Below are 23,651 nucleotides of genomic sequence, written 5' to 3' on the forward strand. Positions count from 1 at the left end.
CAACAAGTGGCTTCAAGAAAGACGAGGAATATTTATGTAAAAAAGAAACATTTATTTAGAAGATGGTGAGTATTCATGTATTAAAAACAAGTTATGCTCCATTCTTCTGGATTTATTTCTCATAGTCCTACTCCTGCTGTAGGAGAGATGTTAACATGTCTTGACTTAGCTGTAGTTGGACTTCACTTCCCTTCAGTCCTCATACCGAAATATGTGACGGGCCGGACCGAGTCCTCCTGACTGGTTTGTATGGTAGGGGAAATTATGTTACCGATTATAAAGCCCAGAACCTGTTATAGTCCAGGGTCCATCTTTTAGTCCATTTGTTTTTGCCATGGCAATCAGTGTAAAGCCGGCCAGTTTGCCTATTTGTAAAAAGTGCTTAAAGCTGCTTTTAGAAAACTCATATTTTGTTTTGCCTGAAGGGCTAATATTCTTTCCTGAAACTTGACAACGACCTCACATTTAACTTTAAGTGTTCAGTTCGAGGACACCGAGTATATGGTGCTCAAGGTATTTCAGTGAGTGTGTAATAACTGTCAATACTGAATATAAAAACAGAATTGGTGCAAATTCCTCCAAACTTCCCAGAGCAAAGGCTAGGTGGCATGGTTACATCCCAACCAAACAGCAAGTATTATTGCAGGGCTAACACTGTTTATGATAGAACATTACACAGCATAATACACATTGAGTGAATAAGAATACAACACAACTTGAACACCAGTAAACATACTGTACATCTCTCAAACTGAAAACTAATACCTAAAGAGCTGCCAAGAACAGGCCCTGTGCTTTTCATTCATATTTAATAAGGCAATTACCTGAGATCACAGTCATGATCTGTACTGCTACCACCATAGCCAAATTCAGCTCCAACATTATTGGGAATTAGTGCAGCTGTGCCAACACCTTGAGATGACGACAAGTCATTTCAAAGAGAATGATAGTGGCTAAACAAAGTTATCATAAAAACCTCAGGACAACATTTGTCAAAGATGGGAGTGACAAGCAAAGATTCTAGAGCGGAGCTGGTGACAAGTACATTGATGTATGCTTGAACTGTGGTGAACAAGTGAACCGCAAACACTTATGGCTGAAGTACACTTACAGTATTTGTTAAAAAAAGACTGTGTCTGTGTGAAAAGTGAGACTAGACACTATGTAGTGATGTTAATGCATTTAAAGGTGGCTTTCCTCCTTTTAATGTGATGTTGTGGAGTATGTTGCTGGTCCTCAGAAGTGTCCACACCTTAAGGCAGAGAAATTCAGAAGCCCGCACCTCACATGTACTCCTAGTCAGAGCATTCTGTGGAGGAAAAATAACAAGGGTTATCATAAAGTATTGAGACTTGGCCACAAAAAACGAGATGTCATCTGGATGTTATTAGTTGGAAACACTAGGTGGAATTCACTGGAGTTTAGCAGTGGGGAATAAATCAAAAACATACCTCCAAAGTAAGAAAAAATAAAATAAAAAATTAGGACAAACTGTATATTTGGTGGCTAGTTAGTCGGTGAAGTGTAGCGCTCAGTCATTTAATTTTGTAAAACATTGTTCAGTCATTGAATCAATAAATAATGTAGCCGATACAAGAAAATAGTCAACAACAAATTTTGGTATGAAACCAGACTTTAATGTCAGCTGCTTACCAGTACCCTCTTTGGAGCTGGCCTCTGTGAGGCTGTCCATAGCTGAGAGGATGGAGGAGAACAGGTGTTCAGCGTGGGTCTCCAAGGCTCGGGACTGTCTCTCAATCAACTCCAGAGTTTCCTTCAACACTGACAGGAGACAGATGAGAAAACATTACAGACCAACCAAAGCCAAAATAGGTTACGCAGCAACAAGTACATTCTCACATCTAGACTTAGACTTAACACCATTCAACAGAGTGAGGAGAAAGATAATGAGCACAGGATGGCCAAATATAGTTTATTAACAGCCCTAGCCATCTGCAGGAGTGAGACTGGAGCATTTGCTTGTGAGGTATGGCTGGATTGGAGACTAGAGTAAAAATAAACAGTTGAGACCTCTGCCACTGCTGGTTTTCTGGATGGACATGCATGGCTGCCCTCTCCTGGCTGACCTCTCTACCTCTTCCAGCCAGAACAGGGGACTATGGGTATGAAGTTACACAGCACCACATCCTGCAGTGGTGTACAGAGGAACAAAGCCAGGGACATCTGCTGACCTGCTGCAGACATTTAAAAGACTTGCTTCTGCTGGAGGAGAATGCAATAATGGCTTTGGCCACATGGTCTTCAAAAAACATTTGAAAAGTTCAGCTGAATTTCATGACACATTAGGCCACTTCTACTTCCCATTGTTTGGGACAAAGGAGGAACACAATGGTATCCATTCTTCCCCCCCTTACAAAGGTTTGATGGTAACTTGGTTTTCTGTTTCACTTCTGTAAAATGATTGAATGAAGAGAAACTTGACAAGCAGCTCGGCTGGTTTTCTCTCCTGCCCAGCCTTCATTTTATGCGTAAGGAACACTTGAGTTTAGCAAGAACGAACACATAAACGACAACACAACATAAACTGACATCAAAGGAGCTGGGGGGGCGGACTTCATGTTGAACACTAGGAGGCGATAAACTCACTATAGCTAACCGGGTGTGTACATTTATGATAGTCCTGAGAATGTAAAGGTAAAACCGTGGTATTGTGTGAATAACAGCCAAACTTCTTACATGATTTGCTGTGCGCTTCTTTATTACTGATCTCTACACAATGATATGTGCAACAGTCCTTAGGTTAAGGTCCTTTAGGTTAAGGTGAGAGTGTTTTTTGAAGTCTCTGCTCCCTCTGAGTGTTTCCAGGTATTGGGTGTGTATCTTTCTCTTTCTCTGTGTTTAAACATTCATGATGCGGCTGATCAGCTTGAGAACCGGAGAGCCTCACCAGGAGAGGTAGAGTTCATGCAGCGCAGCAGAGCCTCCCCTGTGTGCAGGACAGCACCAGTCAGAGGGCGATGGGCTTGGACGTCCCTCTGGAAATTCTGGCAAACAGAAAGGGGAAGTGAGTATAGGGAAAAAAAGATGGAGGACAAGTTAATACTTCCAGGCGCAGCTTGAAATGAGTGCATCCTGACATAATTAGCACTCTGCTTGTTACAACCACTTACCTTGTAATCCGTCAGAGAGGTTTTGACACTCTCTATATCCACAGAGGGTGGAGTGAGGACCTCCATTTTATGCACCACCCTGTATAGCCACTGAATAAGTTCTTGGAGATTTGCACAAAATGTCTGTTGGAGAAGCCAAAGCAAACAGACCGACGAGTTGTAACATATTAGAAGAGGCTGCTGTGTTTTAAGTATACACAACGACAGATGCTGCAATGTTCACTTTTGTGAATGGCAAGCAATGTTATGTATGCTAATCGGAGACAATCTTTTGTGTTAAAGGAGGGGAAGTGAAGTGATATGCCTTTCTGAATCTCACAGAATTTACAGTATAACCAAAACTTCTTGTTGTACCTGTAATACTTCCCAGTGATAACTACCATAGACACTCTCACCTGAATGTGCTGCATGAGCGACTCTTTGGTGTCTGCATCTTCTTGGTCCATCTGTGAGCTCTTCCTCAACTCTGACAGAGAAACTCCACCCAGCCGATCCATAATGGACGCCACTTCCCTCACACTGCTTTGATTAACCTCTGTGCTCAACATGTGCAGCCTGGACTCAAACATTTCCTCCAAGGGTTCCTCAATTCTCGGTAGACCCCCGGAGACAGATCCCTCTCCCTCCTCTTCCTCTTCCACTGTGTCTTCATCTTCTTCCTGCACCACTGTGGTTTCTCCAGACTGCTTCTCTGTAGAGGAGGTCTCCCTCTCCAGAGACTCCCAGCTGGAGGTGGCAGGCTGGCTGATCTGGGCTGAGATGTCCTTCAGGTGCTGGGAGAGTGCTTGGATCTCCTGAAGCCGATCAGGCAGAGCCAAGAACTCCTCGTCGCTGTCTCCTAGCAGCCCCGGACGGGGCAAGACATGCAGAGTGGGGATGAAAGTCGAGGGAGACCTTGATGTGGAGAAAACACCGAGTTTTTTATAGTGAAACCACTGCTGACTTTGTTGCTTGCCGTCGCACTCCAAGCTTTCGACTGAAAGCCCAATGTGGTCGACTGAGTACAGACTACTTGACAGTCTGCCGTCTGATGATTTAGACTGAGACAGCTCTCTTGAACTGAGACCATGCAGTCCTAAAGGCTTGTGGGCTGACTGAGGGTTGCCTCCTTTGCCCCTTCTAGTAGCACATAATGACTGATCTAAACAGGACAGGGTGGAAGAGCTACAGAAACGGTCAAGTTCGATCCCCGAGTCCTCCAAAATCATGTCCGTCTTCAGATGTGATCCTAAATCGACAGAGTCACGTTTGCTAGTATGACCTGGCCTCAGGGGGTAGGTGTAGTCCAAGAGGGCTTGGTACTCTTTGTCCGGGTCCCAGTTTGGGGACCTGCGGTCTGGGGAAGGAGGCAGAGAAGTGGGAATGGCACAAGTCCAGTAATTTGCTTGGTAAGGTGACATCTGATGAAATGGAGGTGGGCTGACTTTACTGCTACTTCTCAAAGCAGGCTCTCGTACGTACATAAGGTCTGCGTCGGTCTTTCTCGATGGACGTAATGACGGCGTCTGGGTGGATCGCTGAGTGGAGGAGAACTTGGGGCTCAGAGGCACTGTGAGGCTGTAGACGTCCATCGGGGGACTGGAGAGACTACGTCTGCTGTGTTTTTTGGATGGCGTGTTTTGGGATGCCGTGGACCTGAAGGACGGCTCCTCCCATGTCGACCAGGTCCTCAGATCAGCAGTGGTGAGAGGAGAGGTCAAGTCCTCCCTGGAGACTGAGGGGGACAGGCCATAAGACTTGGAAGGGCTGGGGCATGTAAGAGTGTCTTTGAACCCACGATGGGAATGTGACTCCCTCTCATTGTGGAGAAGGGTGTCTCTGGTAAAACCAGTTTGGTGTTTTTCCTGTAAGAGGGATAAACATTGAATTAAATATTTAATACAGATATGTCTAGGTCTTCTCAACTATCTCAATCAAATCAAACAAATCACTACACACTACAATAATTCAAATCAAACAAATCACTACACATACTATCAATCAAACACACTACAGTAGTTGTATGTAATGATAGAGATTAGGGATGTAAATTAACACTAATTCCATACAGTCCAAAATCCATGTAATTCTATAGCACTGTGAATAACATTAGCATTAGTCAATAACATTAGCATAACACATATAACAAAGATGACATAACATAACATAACGTAAATTATTTTATTTCACCTGTACCATGAGCTCATGTGAGAGGGGGTTCTTTAATATTGACGTATGCCGCTCTGCGGACACTAGTGGTCTTCTAGCGATGTACTGCCCTTTGCTTGTCATGCACCTGGACATTGGTGCCATGGTGACCGTCTTTTTGTTAGAATTCCTCTCTTTGTCCGAGTCCTTTGCCCCATTGCTGGGTGTGGACTGTGTTCGCTCTCTGTCCCCTGGTGCCTGGGATCGCTTGTGAGCATGCCCGCTCCGGACAAACTCGGGTATCCGTGTCCTCCACCTCCCCGTCTGTTCCATCTGACAAAGCGTCTCGGGCACCTTTCTGTCAACTCCCAGCGTCATGGCAACCCAGTGAGGCCCACTGATGCATCATGTGGCCACGGTGATGGCTGTGTAATGACATAACATGGCTGTGTCATGCTCGCACAAACAAAGCAGTGTTCACATTTGCAGTAGCTGTGCAGGATTCATTTTAATGGACTATTGGGTTGGTTTGTTTTAGAAACAAGGTAATGATATTACATGTCCTGTAAAGGGCAGGTTCTTTTCAGGTTGGCCATTTACAAAACAAGGACAAGTACACGGAGCAGCTGAGGGTAATGATATGTTTGCTCTTGGCTTGCATCAGTAATTTTATTAAGGCTGCATGTCCAGGCTTGTTGAGACCAAACACACAACACAGTGCTTCATCCACCTCTACACTGGGCATGGACAGACAAACAAAGAGAAAGAGAGAAAGAGAGAGAGAGAGAGAGAGAGAGAGAGAGAGAGAAAGAAAGAGAGAGAGAGATTCACACATACATTTATTAAAATTCTGATATGAACCGTCTAAACAGAAAGGGGTGTTAATGAACAATGTATTTTAGTAATTCATATCCAGTCTGCTGGTGATTGTCAGATTCATATGGTGGGGCTGCTGTAGTGCTTTGTGGTCACCATATTTCAAGTACCTCTGGTTGCCATGGCAAACAACAGAGGAGTCTGTGAAATATGGATGGCACACTGTCTGTAACAAAGACGGGTGCACTGAGTGCTGTTTCTGGCATGTAAACCTTTCGGTTTTGACTTTCACCGCCTCACCAGGGAACCTAAAACACCATAAACGATGTTAGACAAATTGAAGTGAAGTGTCTGTCTGCACACGGTAAATCACTCCAGAGCTCATGTGTTGAGGCTGAGAGAGAATGAAAACCTGAGAGGGTTCAGGCTACACCATATGACAGACATTATTTTCATATGCACAAAGCCAAGTCTATCTCTTTCTATTGTCAATAGTTTTCTATTCATCACAGTTCTCAACTTCCATAGACAGATTATTTGTGTCTGCTGATCATTTCCTTTACAAATGTGACTTCCTGAATTTAGTAAACTGTTGGCTTGTGGCTGGTGTCTATGGGGCAAACAGGTGTTGCTCAATTTGTTACCTAAAAATCCTAAACAACCGCAGAAAACAACATTATTCATTCAAAGGTCTTGTAAGTACATGTATCTATAGTGCCCTTGAGAAACAGAGGACCAGCTTCTTTCTGGTACCAGCTGGTATCTGACATCATATTACTTTCACTAATGTCTGACTGAGGCTTTACATTGGAGTCTTTTTCAGGCCCAGTTTACAATCTCACTTACAGCACTACTGAATAATTGTGCATCATTACATGACGAAAAATTATTTAGGGGCTGTCCAGTGTTGTGTGCCAGCTTTGAAGTCAGTTATTCCTGCAGAGGGATGTATATGGAGGAGACTTCACTAAAAACAGATTGTCCCAAATTAACATATTATTCCGTGCATCAAAGTTCAGTGTTTCCCACAGAATTCAATTCTACTTGTGGTGGTAGGTAGCGGTGGGGGTTGCAACAGTTTTACGCATCATGTTTATGATGCTAACCTGATTTAACCACGATTTAACCAGTCATCTTCTATGCCAACCACAATCCTTGCACAATTGACAATGTTTTCTTTAAACTTGCATGCAGAGGAGGGGCAGGTTTGTGAGAGAGAGAGAGAGAGAGAGAGAGGAGAGGCTTCGCAAAGGTGCCTATAGCTCTACAATAAAATTATTTCATCCCATTTAAATAGTACAACATGGCAAATCATTGTGTGGTGGTCAAAGTTGATATTGTGGTGGGCCGCCACAAGTAAGTCAGTGTATGGGAAACACTTAAGTTATAGCACAACTGTGGTTTCATAGCTGTGACATGATGTGACACATTGACACTTGTGGGAATCTATGGGTTATTTAAATTGGTTAACTCTGAACATGACAGGCAAAAATGTAAAACCGAGAAAACTGTTCAAAACTTTCAAGAGATATGAACAGCACTCCTCATTCCTGAGAGAGAGAGAGTCCAGAGAGAGAGGTCTTCAGAACGCATCTGATGCTTGTTCTGAAGTAAACAAACCAGCCAGCGTTCCAACATGATAAAAGTGCCATAACAGGTCTATTGAATTTATTTCTAAAAAAAAATAATATCTAAAATTAATATCTAAAAAAAATATTATCTCTTTAACAAGCAAGCCTAAAAGCAAGCATATTTCCACAAGTTATGGTAGACTTCTTCATGACAGGGTGGGTATGTGGAAGCTTTGTGGGCTGAAAGGTTTTGAAGGACACAGACTGTTATAATAGTTTCAGCTCTAAGGTCACACAGATGAAAAGAGAGGGACAAACTTTGGAATAGATGAGAGATTGCACCCTTCACGCTCATGCAGGATCCAAAGAGACCCCCTGGACCACCTCGCTGGGTGTCATAGCAACAGGTGGTCCAGGACCCCAAACAAATGACCCCAGAATGCAAAGACCCCAAAAGTCAATCGGGCTACTTAAATGTTGTTGATATACCCACAATAATAGTCAGCCCTCAAAACAAGATCTTCTCAGGTTGTCCACTTGAGCAGGACTTTGAGTTCACAACCTTTTCAACAGGGAATGTTCTATTATTTAAACTGGACAAACTGTGTCCTGAGCAATGTGATCACTTCTCAGGTTACCATAGTGTCATCTAGGCACCAAATAAGTAGGCTATGTTTGCATTGGGACCTAGCTGACAGGACCTAGAATAGGTCTTGCAAATCACTTTTTGCAAATAAACCTATGCAACTCAGAATCACGTCACGAAAAAGCAGAGTGAAACCCAGAGTCTAAGTATGTTAGATTCTTAGTGATTCTCTATTCTCAAACAATTTAACTTACTATCATTAGGCTACTTGCTGTCATTGCGTCATCCAGACCATAAGTCAGCGCTTGACTCCTCCAGTCACGGCTACTTAAACTAGCTCATGGAAAGTTATCTGAGACTCTGGAATGAGAGCAAGGAACGTGTAAAAGAATTCGTTCGTCACCACTGGCTATATTTGAAACAGTTGAACAAGGGAGTGCGGGAGATAAAAAGAAAGGACACATTTTAACTACAAACAAACGCTGTGTCTGTGTCTTCTCAGCTGGGTATCAATTATTAGGTATAACACTGTAATATAAACCCCAATGTATTGTTATAGTGGCATGATGATGAGAGCACTGAAAATGAGTAGGCTATTGTAGGTTATCCTCAAGCTATAGATTTAGCCTCTACAAGCTCACTGACATAGCCTAAGGTTATTGGCTACAGGCCTATATAAGATTGCATTAACAATAGTTAATGCATGATTCTCGCCCTGTGGTTATCAGACATCATCATTAGGTTAGGCTGATTGAATTAAACACAAGTTTGAGCAACAATTCCGTAAACCTAAAACGTTTGGTGCCTACCGTTTTCTCCACCAGACGCTTCCCAGAACGTTGATCTGTTTCAGTGACGCATGATAAGATACATTGCACTAAAATTGCGGAATTAGAGTTACAAAGAGGTAACATCAGCAGCCATTCTTCCTCCCAGTGAAGGAAATGGTTTGCAAACAGGCGGGGCTAACGGAAGAGATTGCTGCTACCAGCCAATGACACACATCTGTAGTTTTTTTTTAAGAAGACAAAGGCTGTCCAGTCCACGTTCCGGTCTCAAACAAAGTATCAGTAACTTGTACTTTGTAGTGTGTAAGCCTAGGTTACTATGTAGATCTGTGTCAATAAAGATGTCCTGACGCCAGTCATTGCGCTATTTTTACATTATCTGTGTAAAAAGCTAATGGCCCACTTTTCAAAAAAAGGGGACCGTACTCTGTACAAATGATATGGTTGGGCGCCACCCATTGGACAGTTTGGTCCTGCATACAAAGAGCAGGACAAATTAACCATTATGAAGAAAACTCTCAAATAAATCAATTAATCAATAAATAACTCCTCAAATAAGTTTTTGTCAGACTGATTCAACATAGATGCTCAGATTTAATGTTAAAAGCAGAGGTTTGACCATGAAAAGTATAAAGAAGTATTACAAAGATAGTTCACACATAAAGGTGAAAGGCAGTATAACACAGTTAAGAAGATAATAACTTTTTACTAGCCCTCTTTAAACTAATAGTGTTAAAGATGTTAATAAAATATAGGCTATATTGCAATTTGATTACAATAAATTCAGACATGGCATCCATCGTATCCAACACAATACAAATTACACAGTATTTCAAAATAATTAAAATAAATTACAGTCTTTCATTTAGCTTATCTATCTGTGATTGCTCCAGACACATTCTGCACTTCTAACTAAACAGTTCTGTAATGGTTGCAGTCCGGCTCAGCAAAACTTTTCTGACATTAAGAGCTGATCCATACATTTGACTATTTGCGACAATCATAAAACCAAGAGCTGGCCGTGTAACACCTCCTCAGTCTGGCTGATCCAAAGCACTAATAAGGTGCAAGGGGAAACCCAAACATTTAACATGCAAATCTATCTGCTGCAGCAACCATGAAATAAGCCAGATCCAGAAATTGCAGAAAACAAGTGCTATATATCATCTAACATGCATACAACATTTCAGATGATCTTTTAGATAATCTTTTCACCAGCTCAAAATTTGTGACCGTCACAAAATGATGATATTAAGCTCATGATGTGAGAAAAGTATACATTTAAATATATACATTTAGCATTCATTTTGACATTGAGATTCACATTGATGAGAAATGTTTCAAATAATTGCAAAATTTAAATGGTCATTCAATCCCTTCATTTAGTGGTTATCTTTGTATTGACACAAGACAATGTTTATGTTGAGTAAAACAATTAGCTGAATATCACAGTTCTCTTTTAGAGAAAATGAATACTGATATTTTACCTCAGGGTGGCGCTACAGTCATAGAAAAAGTTCTGCATTTAGGTTTTCTGAAAAGAACCAGCAGTTGGAGCTGTGTGACCACAAAAACGGACCAATGTTTCCCCATGACCATCTCCATAAGACACAACATTTTGACAAAAAATATCCTTCCATTTCATGGAAGTTTTGGATTCATTCTTCAAATTATGCAAGAGATGATCATGATCCACAAGAATATTTGTCTACTTCATGAATATTTGGCAGTTAGGGTGTTGTGTCTACCATGATTTGACTCAGACTATTCAAACTGGACTGGTGAACATGCACTGAGCGGTCACAAAGAGATGCAGTCCATACCGTTTACCAGCATCCCTGGCTGGCCAGAAAAATACATCACTGAACAACCCACGCAAATATTTACAACAAACAGGTTCTCTTCTCTAGCATTAAAATATGCGGTTAATATGTCACGCAAGTAGAGTATAGAACAAACAAAAAACCTGGGTTACTCTGCAAATAATTCTCCTATTTGTTTACACTAACACTGACTACTTCAAGCTTGGGAGAGTTCCCTTTGGATTTACAAAAACAAACAAGCAGTTTCCTCTTCCACTAAATTTGAGAGAAGGAAGAAAGGGCAGTAGTGATTGGAAAAAAAGATTCTGCAGGACACTTGCAAGCACTTTCACCACACAAACATAACCATGGCCCATCTGTCACCAGAACAATGTCAACTATGGCACATTTAGACATTTTCTCTGTTGTTATTTTTTCTCTGAACTGAAAAACAGAATGACAGATACAAGTAAACTTTCCAGGTAAGAGGTAACAGTGTTCAGTATGCGTTTCGGCGTACGTTAACTGTACTACCCTGTGGTGGTAGTACTGGACACAGGCAGCGAGAGAGAGAAGAGAGTGTGAGAACATGCAGGGTCCCTGGGCTCAGAGCACGGACTCCATGCCCTCCTTGTCCAGCAGGTTGGCGCAGGACGAGTCTGGCGCGAGCGGGCGGTGTGTGACCAGCGGGGAAGTCTCGCCGTCCGCCTGCACGTTAGCCACCGCCTCCACCTTGACCTCGGCGAGCTCGTGCGCACCCTGTTCCTCCTCCTCCTGCTGCCGTAGCTTCTTCTGCTCCTCCTCGTTGATGTGGTGCAGGATGCCAGCCCCCAGGGCGTCGCCCTCCACGTTCACTACGGTGGTAGTGCGGTCACTGCAGGGTCCCACACACACACATACATTTGAGTATCATACCATATATATATATATATACACATATGCAAGCAAAATCATATATGACATTCATGTTAAATTCATTACATACATGCACTGCTCATTGTAAAGTGTGCTCTGCCTTATAATCGCGGCACTTTCTAGGAGGCTGAAGCTTAGAAGTTTAGCTTTAATGCATGTAGGTCAGGGGGGGGTGTTCACAGCACATAGGTCTTCACACCACTTTGCTGCTATTACAGTATACTTCTCTCCTTGCACCACTAGTCCAGTCCAGCGCTAGTCCAGTCCTCTCTTCTTACACTGCAATTAGTCCAGCGCACAGTGCTAAAATTACACAAAGTTCCTCCCTCCACTAGAAGTCTCGGATTCACAAGGGGAGTTACTGTACTTGTAGACAGGGACATTAGAGCAGTGACTGTTGTTTCTTTTACTAGTGAGCCTCTAGAGGGCTCACGAGTGAGGTCTACCTTCCTCAAAAATAGCTTGCTTACTATTGTGAGAGATTCTCATCTAGTTGCCCAGGCATTAGGAGAGATCATTACAAAAATAGATGTGTAAAGTACAGCTTGCGTCTGTGATTATGTTACATTAAAGGCATTGGGCAGCATACAGCATACTTTGGGGAGCGGGCCCCAAAGGCTGTGAACCGGGATGAAGGAGCCTACCAGCTATCCCACACCTGGGACACAGTCCTGCAGGGCTGCCCCCGGCTGTATGAAAAACCACCAGACAGCAGAGGGCGCCCCACCCCCCCCACCCCCGGAGCACCCCATGGGACACAGCCATCCCACCACATCAGGTGGGATGGAAAACTCCATATAACACAGCTCAGATGACGTCACACCAACATCACGTGACACCTCTGATGAAGGCTACAGAGGCAAGGTAGCCGAAACTTGTCAGGTACACAATTTTACCTTATTGGCTTGTACAGAGAAACAGTAAGAATATGTGCTCTATGGTTCGGATTCTTTAACGTTATAGATAAGACATTGGCTGTCTCAATGATATAGACATTGGCTGTCTCAGATGAGTGTCTTCACGCTTATCTGTGTATGTCTGAGCATGTGTGTGCACATACACCCGGGTGTGTGGTGGGAAGAATGTAGGCTGTCTGTCTGTCTGTCTGTCTGTCTGTCTGTCTGTCTGTCTGTCTGTCTGTATTCACATGTGTACACACGCGTGTGAAGGTGTGTGTGTGTGTGTGTGTGTGTGTGTGTGTGTGTGTGTGTGTGTGTGTGTGTGTGTGTGTGTGTGTGTGTGTGTGTGTGTGTGTGTGTGTGTGTGTGTGTGTGTGTCTGTCTGTCTGTGTGTGTTTGTGTGTGTGTGTGTGTGTGTGTGTGTGTGCATGCAGGCACGTCTGTGCACATGGAAGGAAGGCAGGAAGGAAATAGAGGCAGGGAGGCCGGGGTGGTGCACTCACACAATCCAGTCGACAGCCAGCATGAGTGACAGGTCGTTGGTGGGCAGCCCGATGGCCTCCAGGATGATGGCGATAGTGATGATTCCGCCAGCTGGGATCCCCGCCGCTCCAACACTGGAGGCTGTGGCAGTAACCCTATCGAGGGAACGAATGGCATTTCAGACATGAAACTTTATCCCTCTTACTTAAGGGATCCTCCTCCTCTCTGTTTCTTTCATATCATGCTGTCTCTAAGGTTCTCTCTCTCTCCCTCTCTCTCTCTCTCTCTCTCTCTCTCTCTCTCTCTCTCTCTCTCTCTCCCTCTCTCTCTCTTTCTCTCTCTCTCTCTCCTAGAAGGCCACCCCTTCTCTGTTTTTAAGACTGTGGTTCTGGACTTCCTGCTCTGGTGGGGCCTGTGGAGAGATGCCTCACTTCTGACTTAAGTATAGTTCCTGCTCAACTCTATGGATCTGTCTGCATGTACACATAAATGCAAGCCCTTCACCGTAGCTCCGAAGACATCCCAGCGCTCATTGTTTATTACACAAACATATATTCCTATTAGTACCGGTATGTGCTAAATTGTATTGAATATTGTGCACATCTTAAAGAGAAAGCAGGAGATCGTTATCTCTAGGAAAATGACATTGTTATATTTCACAAACATCCTGTGGAAGAGGCCACTCAGGCCATGCTCACAAAGGGCTTAGCCTCTGACTCAGGGAGAGCTGGACACACTCACAGGATGGTGAAGATCTGGCCGGCGTTCAGTTCGTGGTTGTTCAGCTGGGCGATGAACACAGCGGCAACGCACTGGAAGATGGCCGCCCCGTCCATGTTGACGGTTGCACCGATGGGGAGGATGAAGCGGCTGATTCTCTTGTCCACGCCGTTGTTCTCCTCCACACACTTCATCATGGAAGGCAGGGTCGCTGAGCTGATGGAACACAGGTCAAAGTTCATCAGGTTCATCAAGGTCAAACACCACTTTGAGGTCAAGAAACACCCAGCAGTGGTAAGGAGATGCAGAGCTGGGTTTAATTTAAATTGGCAGTGAGACAACCTTAGATTGAACTCTTAACTAACATATAAAACCCATTAAGAATGCCTGTTGCACTGTGGATTAATCTGTCCACCTAGCAGAAAGAGAACTGTAAGGTATTGTTGGCAAGTAGGACAAAGGTTTAAAGGTAAGGCCTACAGTCCTTAGAGTGACTGAGGACAAAGCCCTGTAGTAATACACTAAGCGGATGAATCTTAAAGGAGAATAAAAACCACTAGGTCAAGCCAAGAGTTTTCACAACCTTATAGGAAGCTGTCTGAGCCTCTTCAAGCTTAACTATGTGTGAGTGTTTAGTACAACTACTAAAAGTAAATGAACAGTATATGCGTATATACAGTGTATACATGGATTTGCAAACGGGTGTTTATGACCTGTATGCAAACAGTGGTGCGAGATAAGCTTACCTGGAGCAGGTGGCGAAGGCTGTGGTGAAGGGCGTTATGAGTCCTGAGAGGAAAGTGAAGGGGTTCTTGCGGGTGAAAGCGAAATAGATGAGGGGCAGGACGATGCCCCCGTGGATGAGGTGGCCCAGGATGGAGGCGAAGATGTACTTGCCCAGGCTGGTGACCAGCAGCACCACGTCCTCCATCTCCACGATCTTACTGCCCACCAGGAACATGATGCCCAGAGGCACGTACCTGAGGAGCACACATGGACACACCTGCTGACCAATGAGGAGCACACATGGACATGCCTGCTGACCAATGAGGAGCACACATGGACAGGCCTGCTGACCAATAAGGAGCACACATGGACAGGCCTGCTGACCAATGAGGAACACACACGCCTGCTGACCAATGAGGAACACACATGGACACACCTGCTGACCAATGAGGAGCACACGTGGATACCCCTGCTGACCAATGAGTGTAGTGTTTGCTCTTTTAAATCCCTCCTTAAAACTCATCTTTACAAGCAAGCCTTCGTTTTATTTCAGTGTCAAGTTTTATTTCAGTATCTTAAGTTTTATTTCAGTGTCAAGTTTTATTTCAGTAAGTTTTATTTCAGTGTAAGTTTATTTTCCTTTTTCAAATTTATGTTAAGTTCTAATTGAATTCGTATTATTTGATTGTTATATTATTATGTCTTATTTGCATTTTCATTTATGTTGATATTGTACAGCACTTTGTAACTTTGTTTTGAAAAGTGCTATATAAATAAAGATTATTATTATTATTATTACAGACATTACAACTCTTCAGCGGAGGTCATCTGGGTGACAGGTTTATGGGGCCAGATAAGTATAAGTAAGTATACTCTTTTGATCCCGTGAGGGAAATTTGGTCTCGGCATTTATCCCAATCCGTGAATTAGTGAAACACACACAGCACACAGTGTACACACAGTGAGGTGAAGCACACATTAATCCCGGCGCAGTGAGCTGCCTGCATCAATAGCGGCGCTCGGGGAGCAGTGAGGGGTTAGGTGCCTTGCTCAAGGGCACTTCAGCCGTGCCTACTGGTCGGGGTTCGAACCGGCAACCCTCCGGTTACAGGTCCGAAGTGCTAACCAGTAGGCCACGGCTGCCCACAGTAGGCCACGGCTGCCCACAGTAGGCCACGGCTGCCCAGATAGTGCACTACTGGCTGTCAGGTGCTTATGTTACTGCTGACTGTCATCAGTCCTAACTCTAACCCAGTTCATAGAGTCCTAACCCTAACCCTACTTCATAGAGTCCTAACCCTACTTTATAGTCATAGCCCTAACCCTACCACATAGAGTCCTAACCCTAACCCTACCACATAGAGTCCTAACCCTACTTCATAGAGTCATAGCCCTAACCCTACTTCATAGAGTCATAGCCCTAACCCTACTAGTCCTAACAAACTTTTCCAGTCGAATGCTGTACTTGTCAGTGATGTGTTTCCTACCACACATATGGATACAATGGATATCATAGCCATATTGTTAGTTGCTTTGGAGAATACTGACAACTACAGCAAATAGTTAGTTGTAAATGTTACATACACTCTGACTGGTGGTGGTAACAAAATATGAAAATGTAGCTGGTGAAGGGCTGACTCTAAAGCCACTGGTCAGGCTGCTGAGGCAGTACTAGTGTTGGTCTTCTCTACACTCACTTACCACATGATCCAGGACACCAGCACCATGGTGGCCTCGTTGAAAGCGTTGAAGAAGCGGATGAGCTCCTCTCCCTCTGAGCCCAGCTTCCTGAGGGCCACCCCGAACACCATGGCGAAGAGCACCAGGCCCAGGATGTTCATGCCATCTGTCTCAGTGCCATAAGGAACCTGTAGCCAGCACAACAGCATGAGTACCCTGGATGTTACCACTATCCACTATACATTATTAGTGTGCAGGTATCCTTTTGGGTTACGGTGGGAGTTGTTAAGTGGATAGACATACATTGTTATGCACTGTGTAGTAGTGGCCATGACAAAACATGTTTTCAAGTAGGCACCAAAACAGATTTTTGGATTTAATCATTGCCGTGTTTAATTTTAACCAGTGCAACATTTATTAACTACCAGTACATGTTTGAAAACAACTCTTCGGAGTGCAAACTCCTCTGGAAGCCAGGCTGACTGAGCAAGAAGTCTGGGCGGCATGCTGCATTGAGACATTCCCTTCTGGAGTTTCTCAGTGAGAATTTGTCAATCAGAAACTCTGAGAGGCTCCAACTCATGGTCTGCGCTTCCAAAAGGGCAGCGAGTTCACAGCAGCAGAAATGGAAGCCAGAAGACAGGGGTGGAGCAGACTGGAGCTGTGTCGCACACAGTCACTTTAACACAGGGTGAATAAACTGTCTACAGCTGCCTCTGTTCATGCAGTGGGACTTGAAGGTAGCTTAATAGAGTAGCATTCACTTCTCTCCTTTTGAACTACTTCCAACAACAACAACTTCCATGTCATCGTCCAGGCACCTGGATGGTGATTCCCACTTCCGGGTATCCCACGGCCCTAACCCTGCCCATGCACAGCCGAGTGTGTGTGATCTCATTGTATCTGGCTAACTGAGCTGCTAAAGGCCCTGGGCTAAAGGGACTGAGCTTATCGGCCTGCATCTCTTTCAAGGGAGGGTTGAGGGGTGTAGGGGCTACGGGGTGCATTGGGCACCAAAGTGTCTGTGATGGGGATCGGACAGGACAGAAGCTCACGCACGCCTCAATCCTCCCCTTGTTCAGGGCCATGTCAGGCGGCGAGGGTTGGCTCACGGTTTGCGCTGGGTGTGTGTGTGGTGTGAGTAAGCCCCAGTTTGACCGAGGGCCAGGAATGGAGATCCCCACAGATCAACAACGATTGCGCCCTGCTTTAGATATGCACCAGTGGGTAAGAACCATCACGGTCCGGGTGGAGAGGTGCCCTCCATCAGATTTTAGCTTGTCAAGAAACTACTGAACCCAGTGAGGCTTGCTTTGTCTTTTTTGGTGAGGTATTCAGAGCCTTTCTCTTTTTCTCTCTCAGTAAGAGAAAATTCTATTTTCCTTTTATTTTAATCAAGACCTCTGTGTCTTGACACTGGAGTGAATAAGGATTTTTGAGGCATTCTATCTGAAGGCCCTTTCAGTGGAAAAAAAATGCTGAGCCTTTGAAAAGCACTCTGGGAAAGACTTGCCATCCCCAGCTGCTTGACTTGAGCTCTCCGGTAGTTGGAGCAAACAGCTTCACCCCCCCTCGCCCCCAACACAGGCAAACAAACAGCGTGCTATCTAAGTACAGCCAAGTAGCTGGTCGAGGCCCAGAGACAGCCCAGAAACACAGGGCACTAGTGCTACTGCAGACGCTGCTGCCACTCCTCTCCTCTCTCGCTCACTCGCTCCCAAGCCCAGAGTGGACTTCATGCCCTGTGCACACTCGAGAGGGCACGGTCACAGAGACTTGCTCCGCTGCTGGATCACTGTGACTCTAATTGAAGCCAAATGACTCTGGGTGAAGGATCAGTGGAAGCAGAAAACAAGAGATGATTTTTTTTCCCAGAAAGGGATTACCTCTCAGGGGTGAATTTCCACAGTGAAGGAAATGTCCCCACTGAGAGCCAGAACTGATTCTGAATGGCATAGATGCAATGCAATACTGATGAGTGACTACTAGGAAACACATTGACACATACACATTGACAGGGGGTCTTCTCAGAGGTCTTTTTTCATCACCATAATCCAAATTCTTTCCTTAATAGGTCTGTCACTTACAGTCAATTATGTTTGTGTCCAATGTCCACCCAGCCCACTTGTTACTCTCCGTCATCAAAACGGACTTCCTTCTACATGCCCTGTGCTCATTGCGAGAGCTGACTGACAAATACAAACACACATGTTGATTCATTGAGTATGTTTGCAGTGTTTCCTGAAAAGGAAACAGCCCGTGTGGAGTTTTTTCACCAACCCGGCAGAAAGATGCCAAACAAGCATCCCATTTCAAATCCACACTATTCTTTTAATCATTTTCACACTACAGTTATTATTATTATTATTATTATTATTATTAGTAGTAGTAGTAGTAGTAGTAGTAGTAGTAGTATTTTTTAATATTATTATTTTCACCACATACTGTTACAGATTTGTTTTAAATAAACCATTACAATCAGTAGATTTGGAATGACAACCTTCTGGTAGAGGAGGGTTCCATTGGTGCCTGTCTTCACTGAGATGTTCTTGTAATCCGTGGCATACTATAACACAAACATCAAAGACATCAGACAAAGCAGATAAGACTCAAGTTTGACAGTAGACAGTTCTGCATCAATGTTGAACGTCACAGTTAACTCCTTCCCTGCCAGTTTCTCTCCATGTCAAAGACATCAGGCAAAGCAGTTAATACTCAAGTTTGACAGCAGACAGTCCTGCTTCAATGTTCAATGGCACTCCTCTTTCCCTAAACACGGTTAACTCTTACCCTGCCAGCCTCTCTCCATGTTACATCATGTAGTTAGGGCCCCCTGCATTGAGCACGTCTATCAGACGTTGGGCGCTGGGCCAGCGCTGGGACAAAGCCGCCTTCAGAGCAGCACTGAGGAGAACCTGGCAACCGCTTCCCCCTCTGACAATGCTGGTGACCCTCTCCTCCTCAGTGGCTCATTCAGAGCTTCCCGTGCCTAAGATCCCACCCACTATGTGGGTATGTGCCCCCCCCCCAGGCCCTGAATACCACATCCACACCACATGCACTGGCAGCCATAGCAGCCGGACCTAAAGAAGGGCCTCTTTAAAGGGCCTCCTAAGGGCCCCTGGTGAGATGGTCCATTTAGAAGTGGTTTTGAGGTTCCTCTGATAACTACGTTTATTTTCGGAAAATGAAAACCAAATTGCATAATTTTCAGTTTAAAACAAATTCCAAAGAATTTTGAGGTGCTGATTGAAAGATATGACCCAGGAAATGGCCAGATCAGACATTGTTAAAGATTTTTGAGCCCTTAATAGTTCCTCAGGAAGATATATGTTAGTTAAAAGGTCAAATTCTGTGGGAGACCAGAAGCATGACACAGCTTTAATTTCTTGTGGTCTCCAAACTGGAATCTCCTCATGACTCCTGCACTGAGATGGAATTCCCACAGCCTGGAACAGGTTCTTTGTGACACTGAGGATAAGCCCTCCTGATTGGCTAAAACATCTTTCATCCATATGGTTAGGTCGCACTGGTCCCATCTTGTCTCTCTCCTCCCCTATTTGCTTTTTAATCCTCATTCTGGACTGTATCCAGGTGACCACCACTACCTCTCTCTCTCTTTCTCCCCTCTTTCTCTGTCCCCCTCTCTCAATGAGCAAGGGATGTGGAAAAGTACACAACCACCCTCAGTGGTCCTGTTGGTCTCGTAGGCCCTTAAGCTCTGTGCTGCAACAGGCGCGGACGGACCCGTTTATGGGCTCATTATTGACTGAGTAAGTTAGTCTAACCGGAGTCGGGGATCCATCTGTCCGCCCCCACACACCTCTTGGCTAAAGCCGCGATGGGCTGAGAGAGAGAGAGAAAGAGAGCAAGCGAGACTTCTGCTCAACCCAGTCACCTCTATGAACCCCCTGACCCTCGTCCCCACCAACCTATTAAACGCACACACACACACATACACACACACATACACACACACACACACACACACACACACACTCGCTCAAACTGACATTTTGCATGGACTCAGTCACACACACTGACTTTTTAAATACACACACAGAAGCTTTTTGCACACACACACACACACACACACACACACACACACACACAAACAAACACACACACACATACACACACACACACACACACACACACACACACTCGCTCAAACTGACATTTTGCATGGACTCAGTCACACACACTGACTCTTTAAATACACACACAGAAGCTTAACGTTGACTCTTTTACACACACACACACACACACACACACACACACACACATGCACACACACACACACACACATATGCACACAGAGAAGCCTCCCTCCACTCCACTTCCATTCTGTTCGAGAGACTGGCCCTGGCAGCAGACTTCGGGTGGCAGTGAGGCGTGTGAGCGCCGTTGCTAGGAGTTGGTGGAAAAGAATGGCCCATCTCCGTGGAGATGGCCATTCTGTTCTTCCTGATGAGAGAAGGTGAGCAGAGCTACAAGGCAGGCATTATCCAGGGGAGATAGAGGAATGCTCTCTACACTCAACCAGCGCACCTCATGGGCGTTTTAATAGACTCTTTATGGGACAGGGGGTTGTATCCTATAAAACGTCAGGAGCTGGTGGCTGAGAATTGTGTGTGTGTTTTCCACACTAACTACCCAGGGGTAATGAGGTAGCACACACCGTGCAGAAGACTGGACTCTATTTCACCTTTTTTTTCAGCCAATTGTGTGTGAGTGTGTGTGTGTGTGTGTGTGTGTGTGTGTGTGTGTGTGTGTGTGTGTGTGTGTGTGCTGTGTGTGCTGAGAGGGAGAAGATGTGAGGAAAATCATGTGAGAGTTGGGAAAAACTTCGTGAGAAACTTACCGAGCGGAATGCGGCTGCCACAAGGTTTGACGGGAACAAATTTCTGTGGAAAGAGTGAGCAAATAAAAAAAAACAAAAAACACTAAGACAACTTCACTTGATAACTCGATAGGAGGGATGTGTCTTGACTTGTTTGAATAAACCTCCAGGTTCCGTTTTCCTAAGCTACACAGCAGCATGGGTCCTTGGCCTGTGTCCTCCTCTAAGTGAGAACAGATACAGCTGTTATTTACCCTCTCCCTACTGGTCTCTCACTACTCCTACTGTCTCTACAAGCAACTCACATGCTGGGGAACCGGAGAATCCATGCACCAGTGGATTTGATTGCTTTCTATTTACATGAACTGAACTGCACACAGGATTACTGTTACCTTGAGGACCTCATGGGACACAACAGCTGTTCTTTATGAACTCTGTTTTACAGTGAAGAGAGCTGCAACAGAGTTTGTTGTATAATACGACTCCTTCGCTCTTTGTTTCAGACAAGCTCTGCTCAAATTAGTTAGCACATTTGATGGGATATTTAAGTGAGCAGTTAAAGTGGATGCACATATACAGTATTAAAGGGGGTGGAGAGAAGCAGTTCTCAGCTGATCATATCACATGACGTCAGTAAGGATCAGGATTACAACCTTTTCTGAAACAAGCGGACAAATGGAGCGATAACTTGGTTTTCACAACACCCCCAATCAAAGCCCATTATTGTCCAGTGATTTTAAAATCCCACCATTGCGTAACTCAGTTAGTGCCTCTGTGTTCTTAGCAATCTGGGGTAGTGTGTGAGCTTGAGGGATAGGCTGAATTAGTGTGAACAAGTAGTAATTGCTGGCATGTCTTAAGGTTCACACTGACCAACATGTGCATGCTGAACAGAGGCAACCCAACATGTGGAGCCCTAGTTGGAAAAACAGGAGATAAACAGCAGACTGTTCTCCCAGAGTGGGATGTGGAAAGGCTAGAGATAAGTGGCATGTGCTGGCTTTGCCAGTTGGGACACTCTCCAGCCAAGACTTACTCAGGTCCACTGGAACGTGATTGTGTTTTAACAGCTGTCTGCTTTTCCTCAACTTAGAGCCAGTTCATTGCACAAGCCCTGAGCTTCGTGTTCTGGAGCCACACAGATCATAAGAAAAATATGCTCTATGAGTTCTTGATTTCTCATCATGCAGAGATCTGGAATAGAGCATGACATTTAAGCATAAGCACCATGCATCTGTTTCACTGAAGTGAATAGGGCAGAGTATATAATACGCATGAAGTTTCACATTAGCTGGTATGAACCAGCCTATTGCTTTAAGAATAGAAGACTCTCGAGTCGCGCAATACCGGTCTCTGCCAGTTCAGTGACAGCATGGTCGGATGCGTCCATGTGTATAACCCATATACGGCTAATCACGCTGATGGGTAGGAGTGAGCAAGTGAGCGAGTGGGCAAGTGCCAATTCTAGCCTGGCCTTCCATGTTAAACGCATTGTAGTGCGTGGTTTTCAATCACTGTGGGTTTTTATAATGCTGTTGAAGTTCTGCAGAGAAGAAAGTGGAATAATTTACCTGGCAAGATCTAAAAATGAGTCCGTAGTTTCTTTGTCGGTGCTCACGCTTTCCAGAGATAAGCTATTGGTGTTTAGAGCACCGGCACCGACACCGGGCTTGATGATGAATGCAAGAGCCACGCCGATGGATGAGGCTATCAGGGTAGTCACCAAAAAATAAGACACCGCGATTCCTCCAAGTTTTCCCAGCGAGCGAGTGTCAAGGCTGGCAGCGCCTGAGATCAGACTGCACACCACTAGGGGAAGAATGATCATCTTCAGCATCCTCAGCAACATCTCGCCCGGAAAGGCGAAATATGTCATCTGCGCCCGAGTGAGATCCATTTTCCGAATAATCATACCAAGTCCAACTCCTACCAAAACCCCTGACACCGTGAGAATAACTAACAGATTTCTCCTAAAGAAATCCATAAACCTGTTTTTGCACCCTTTCTTTTCACATTTGACTGAGCCGGAAGATTCTGGGCATTTAGACACAGTGTGTCCGTTTAACTCACACTTCTCCATAGCGAACGAAATGAAACACGCGGATTTCACGGGTACCGGTACTGTTCTCTACAAGGCGTGCGCTCGTGTGGGATGTACGCTCAGCTATAGTCCTACTTCTGCCAGGCGAAGCGTGCTCATCTGCCAATGGCGAGCGAGTGCCTGGACAAAAAAGAGCCAAGCATGCGCACTTCCCCCTCTCGTTCTTATAACCTAGGATAAAATGATGCAACAAGGAAAGATATTGCCAGCATCTGCTCTTATTGCATGTTAAGTATAAATGTTTTTTATTTGCATTTAAATGTTTACCTAAAATGTGCATAGACCTACTCTAAAATTAAACATTAGGAACATAATATGCAGGTTACTTGTAAGCTATCAGCTGCTTTGTTCAGTTGAAAATGTACACATATTCGGTCAAATTAATAATTTTCCCTTTTTGACAAGGGACTGGGGAAACTCGGCGAGTGATTTGAAGTTCCCATTTTCTCTTTTGTTCATCTCT

The 23,651-nt window shown here is 44.6% G+C and overlaps 2 protein-coding genes across 3 annotated transcripts; both read right to left on the bottom strand.

Moving 5' to 3' along the window:
* Positions 1–31: 31 nt before the first annotated feature.
* cep68 (centrosomal protein 68) lies at positions 32–9,186 on the bottom strand. Of its 2 annotated transcripts, none has more exons than XM_048269264.1 (7): positions 9,041–9,186; positions 5,307–5,683; positions 3,527–4,975; positions 3,132–3,254; positions 2,909–3,005; positions 1,654–1,782; positions 32–1,309 (listed from the first exon to the last, which is right to left on the bottom strand). In XM_048269264.1, exons 2-7 carry the CDS (start codon positions 5,634–5,636, stop codon positions 1,296–1,298), a joined length of 2,142 nt encoding a protein of 713 aa, XP_048125221.1. In that variant the 5' UTR covers positions 5,637–5,683; positions 9,041–9,186; the 3' UTR covers positions 32–1,295. The 2 variants fall into 2 exon arrangements, with proteins under 2 accessions (XP_048125221.1, XP_048125220.1); XM_048269263.1 differs by having other exon boundaries at positions 5,301–5,683.
* Positions 9,187–9,593: 407 nt separating this feature from the next.
* Positions 9,594–23,300, bottom strand: slc1a4 (solute carrier family 1 member 4). The gene is made up of 8 exons (XM_048270082.1): positions 22,659–23,300; positions 21,109–21,151; positions 18,745–18,810; positions 16,266–16,432; positions 14,585–14,818; positions 13,860–14,054; positions 13,139–13,273; positions 9,594–11,695 (listed from the first exon to the last, which is right to left on the bottom strand). The coding sequence occupies exons 1-8, from the start codon at positions 23,165–23,167 to the stop codon at positions 11,428–11,430; spliced, it is 1,617 nt and encodes a 538-aa protein (XP_048126039.1). The 5' UTR covers positions 23,168–23,300; the 3' UTR covers positions 9,594–11,427.
* Positions 23,301–23,651: the final 351 nt, after the last annotated feature.

Source organism: Alosa alosa, chromosome 18 (genome assembly GCF_017589495.1).
Source record: "Alosa alosa isolate M-15738 ecotype Scorff River chromosome 18, AALO_Geno_1.1, whole genome shotgun sequence".
Lineage (NCBI taxonomy): Eukaryota > Metazoa > Chordata > Actinopteri > Clupeiformes > Clupeidae > Alosa > Alosa alosa.

Excerpts from the sequence above, each read along its gene's own strand:
- cep68 (XM_048269263.1), bottom strand. The coding sequence starts at position 5,636 with ATGACGCTGGGAGTTGACAGAAAGGTGCCCGAGACGCTTTGTCAGATG. Across the intron at positions 3,255-3,526 it reads CGCTCATGCAGCACATTCAG|ACATTTTGTGCAAATCTCCA; the intron begins GTGAGAGTGTCT and ends CTTCTCCAACAG. Across the intron at positions 3,006-3,131 it reads CCTCTCTGACGGATTACAAG|AATTTCCAGAGGGACGTCCA; the intron begins GTAAGTGGTTGT and ends TCTGTTTGCCAG.
- slc1a4 (XM_048270082.1), bottom strand. The coding sequence starts at position 23,167 with ATGGAGAAGTGTGAGTTAAACGGACACACTGTGTCTAAATGCCCAGAA. Across the intron at positions 18,811-21,108 it reads TGGCAGCCGCATTCCGCTCG|TATGCCACGGATTACAAGAA; the intron begins GTAAGTTTCTCA and ends TTTGTGTTATAG. Across the intron at positions 14,055-14,584 it reads GCCTTCGCCACCTGCTCCAG|CTCAGCGACCCTGCCTTCCA; the intron begins GTAAGCTTATCT and ends GTGTTCCATCAG.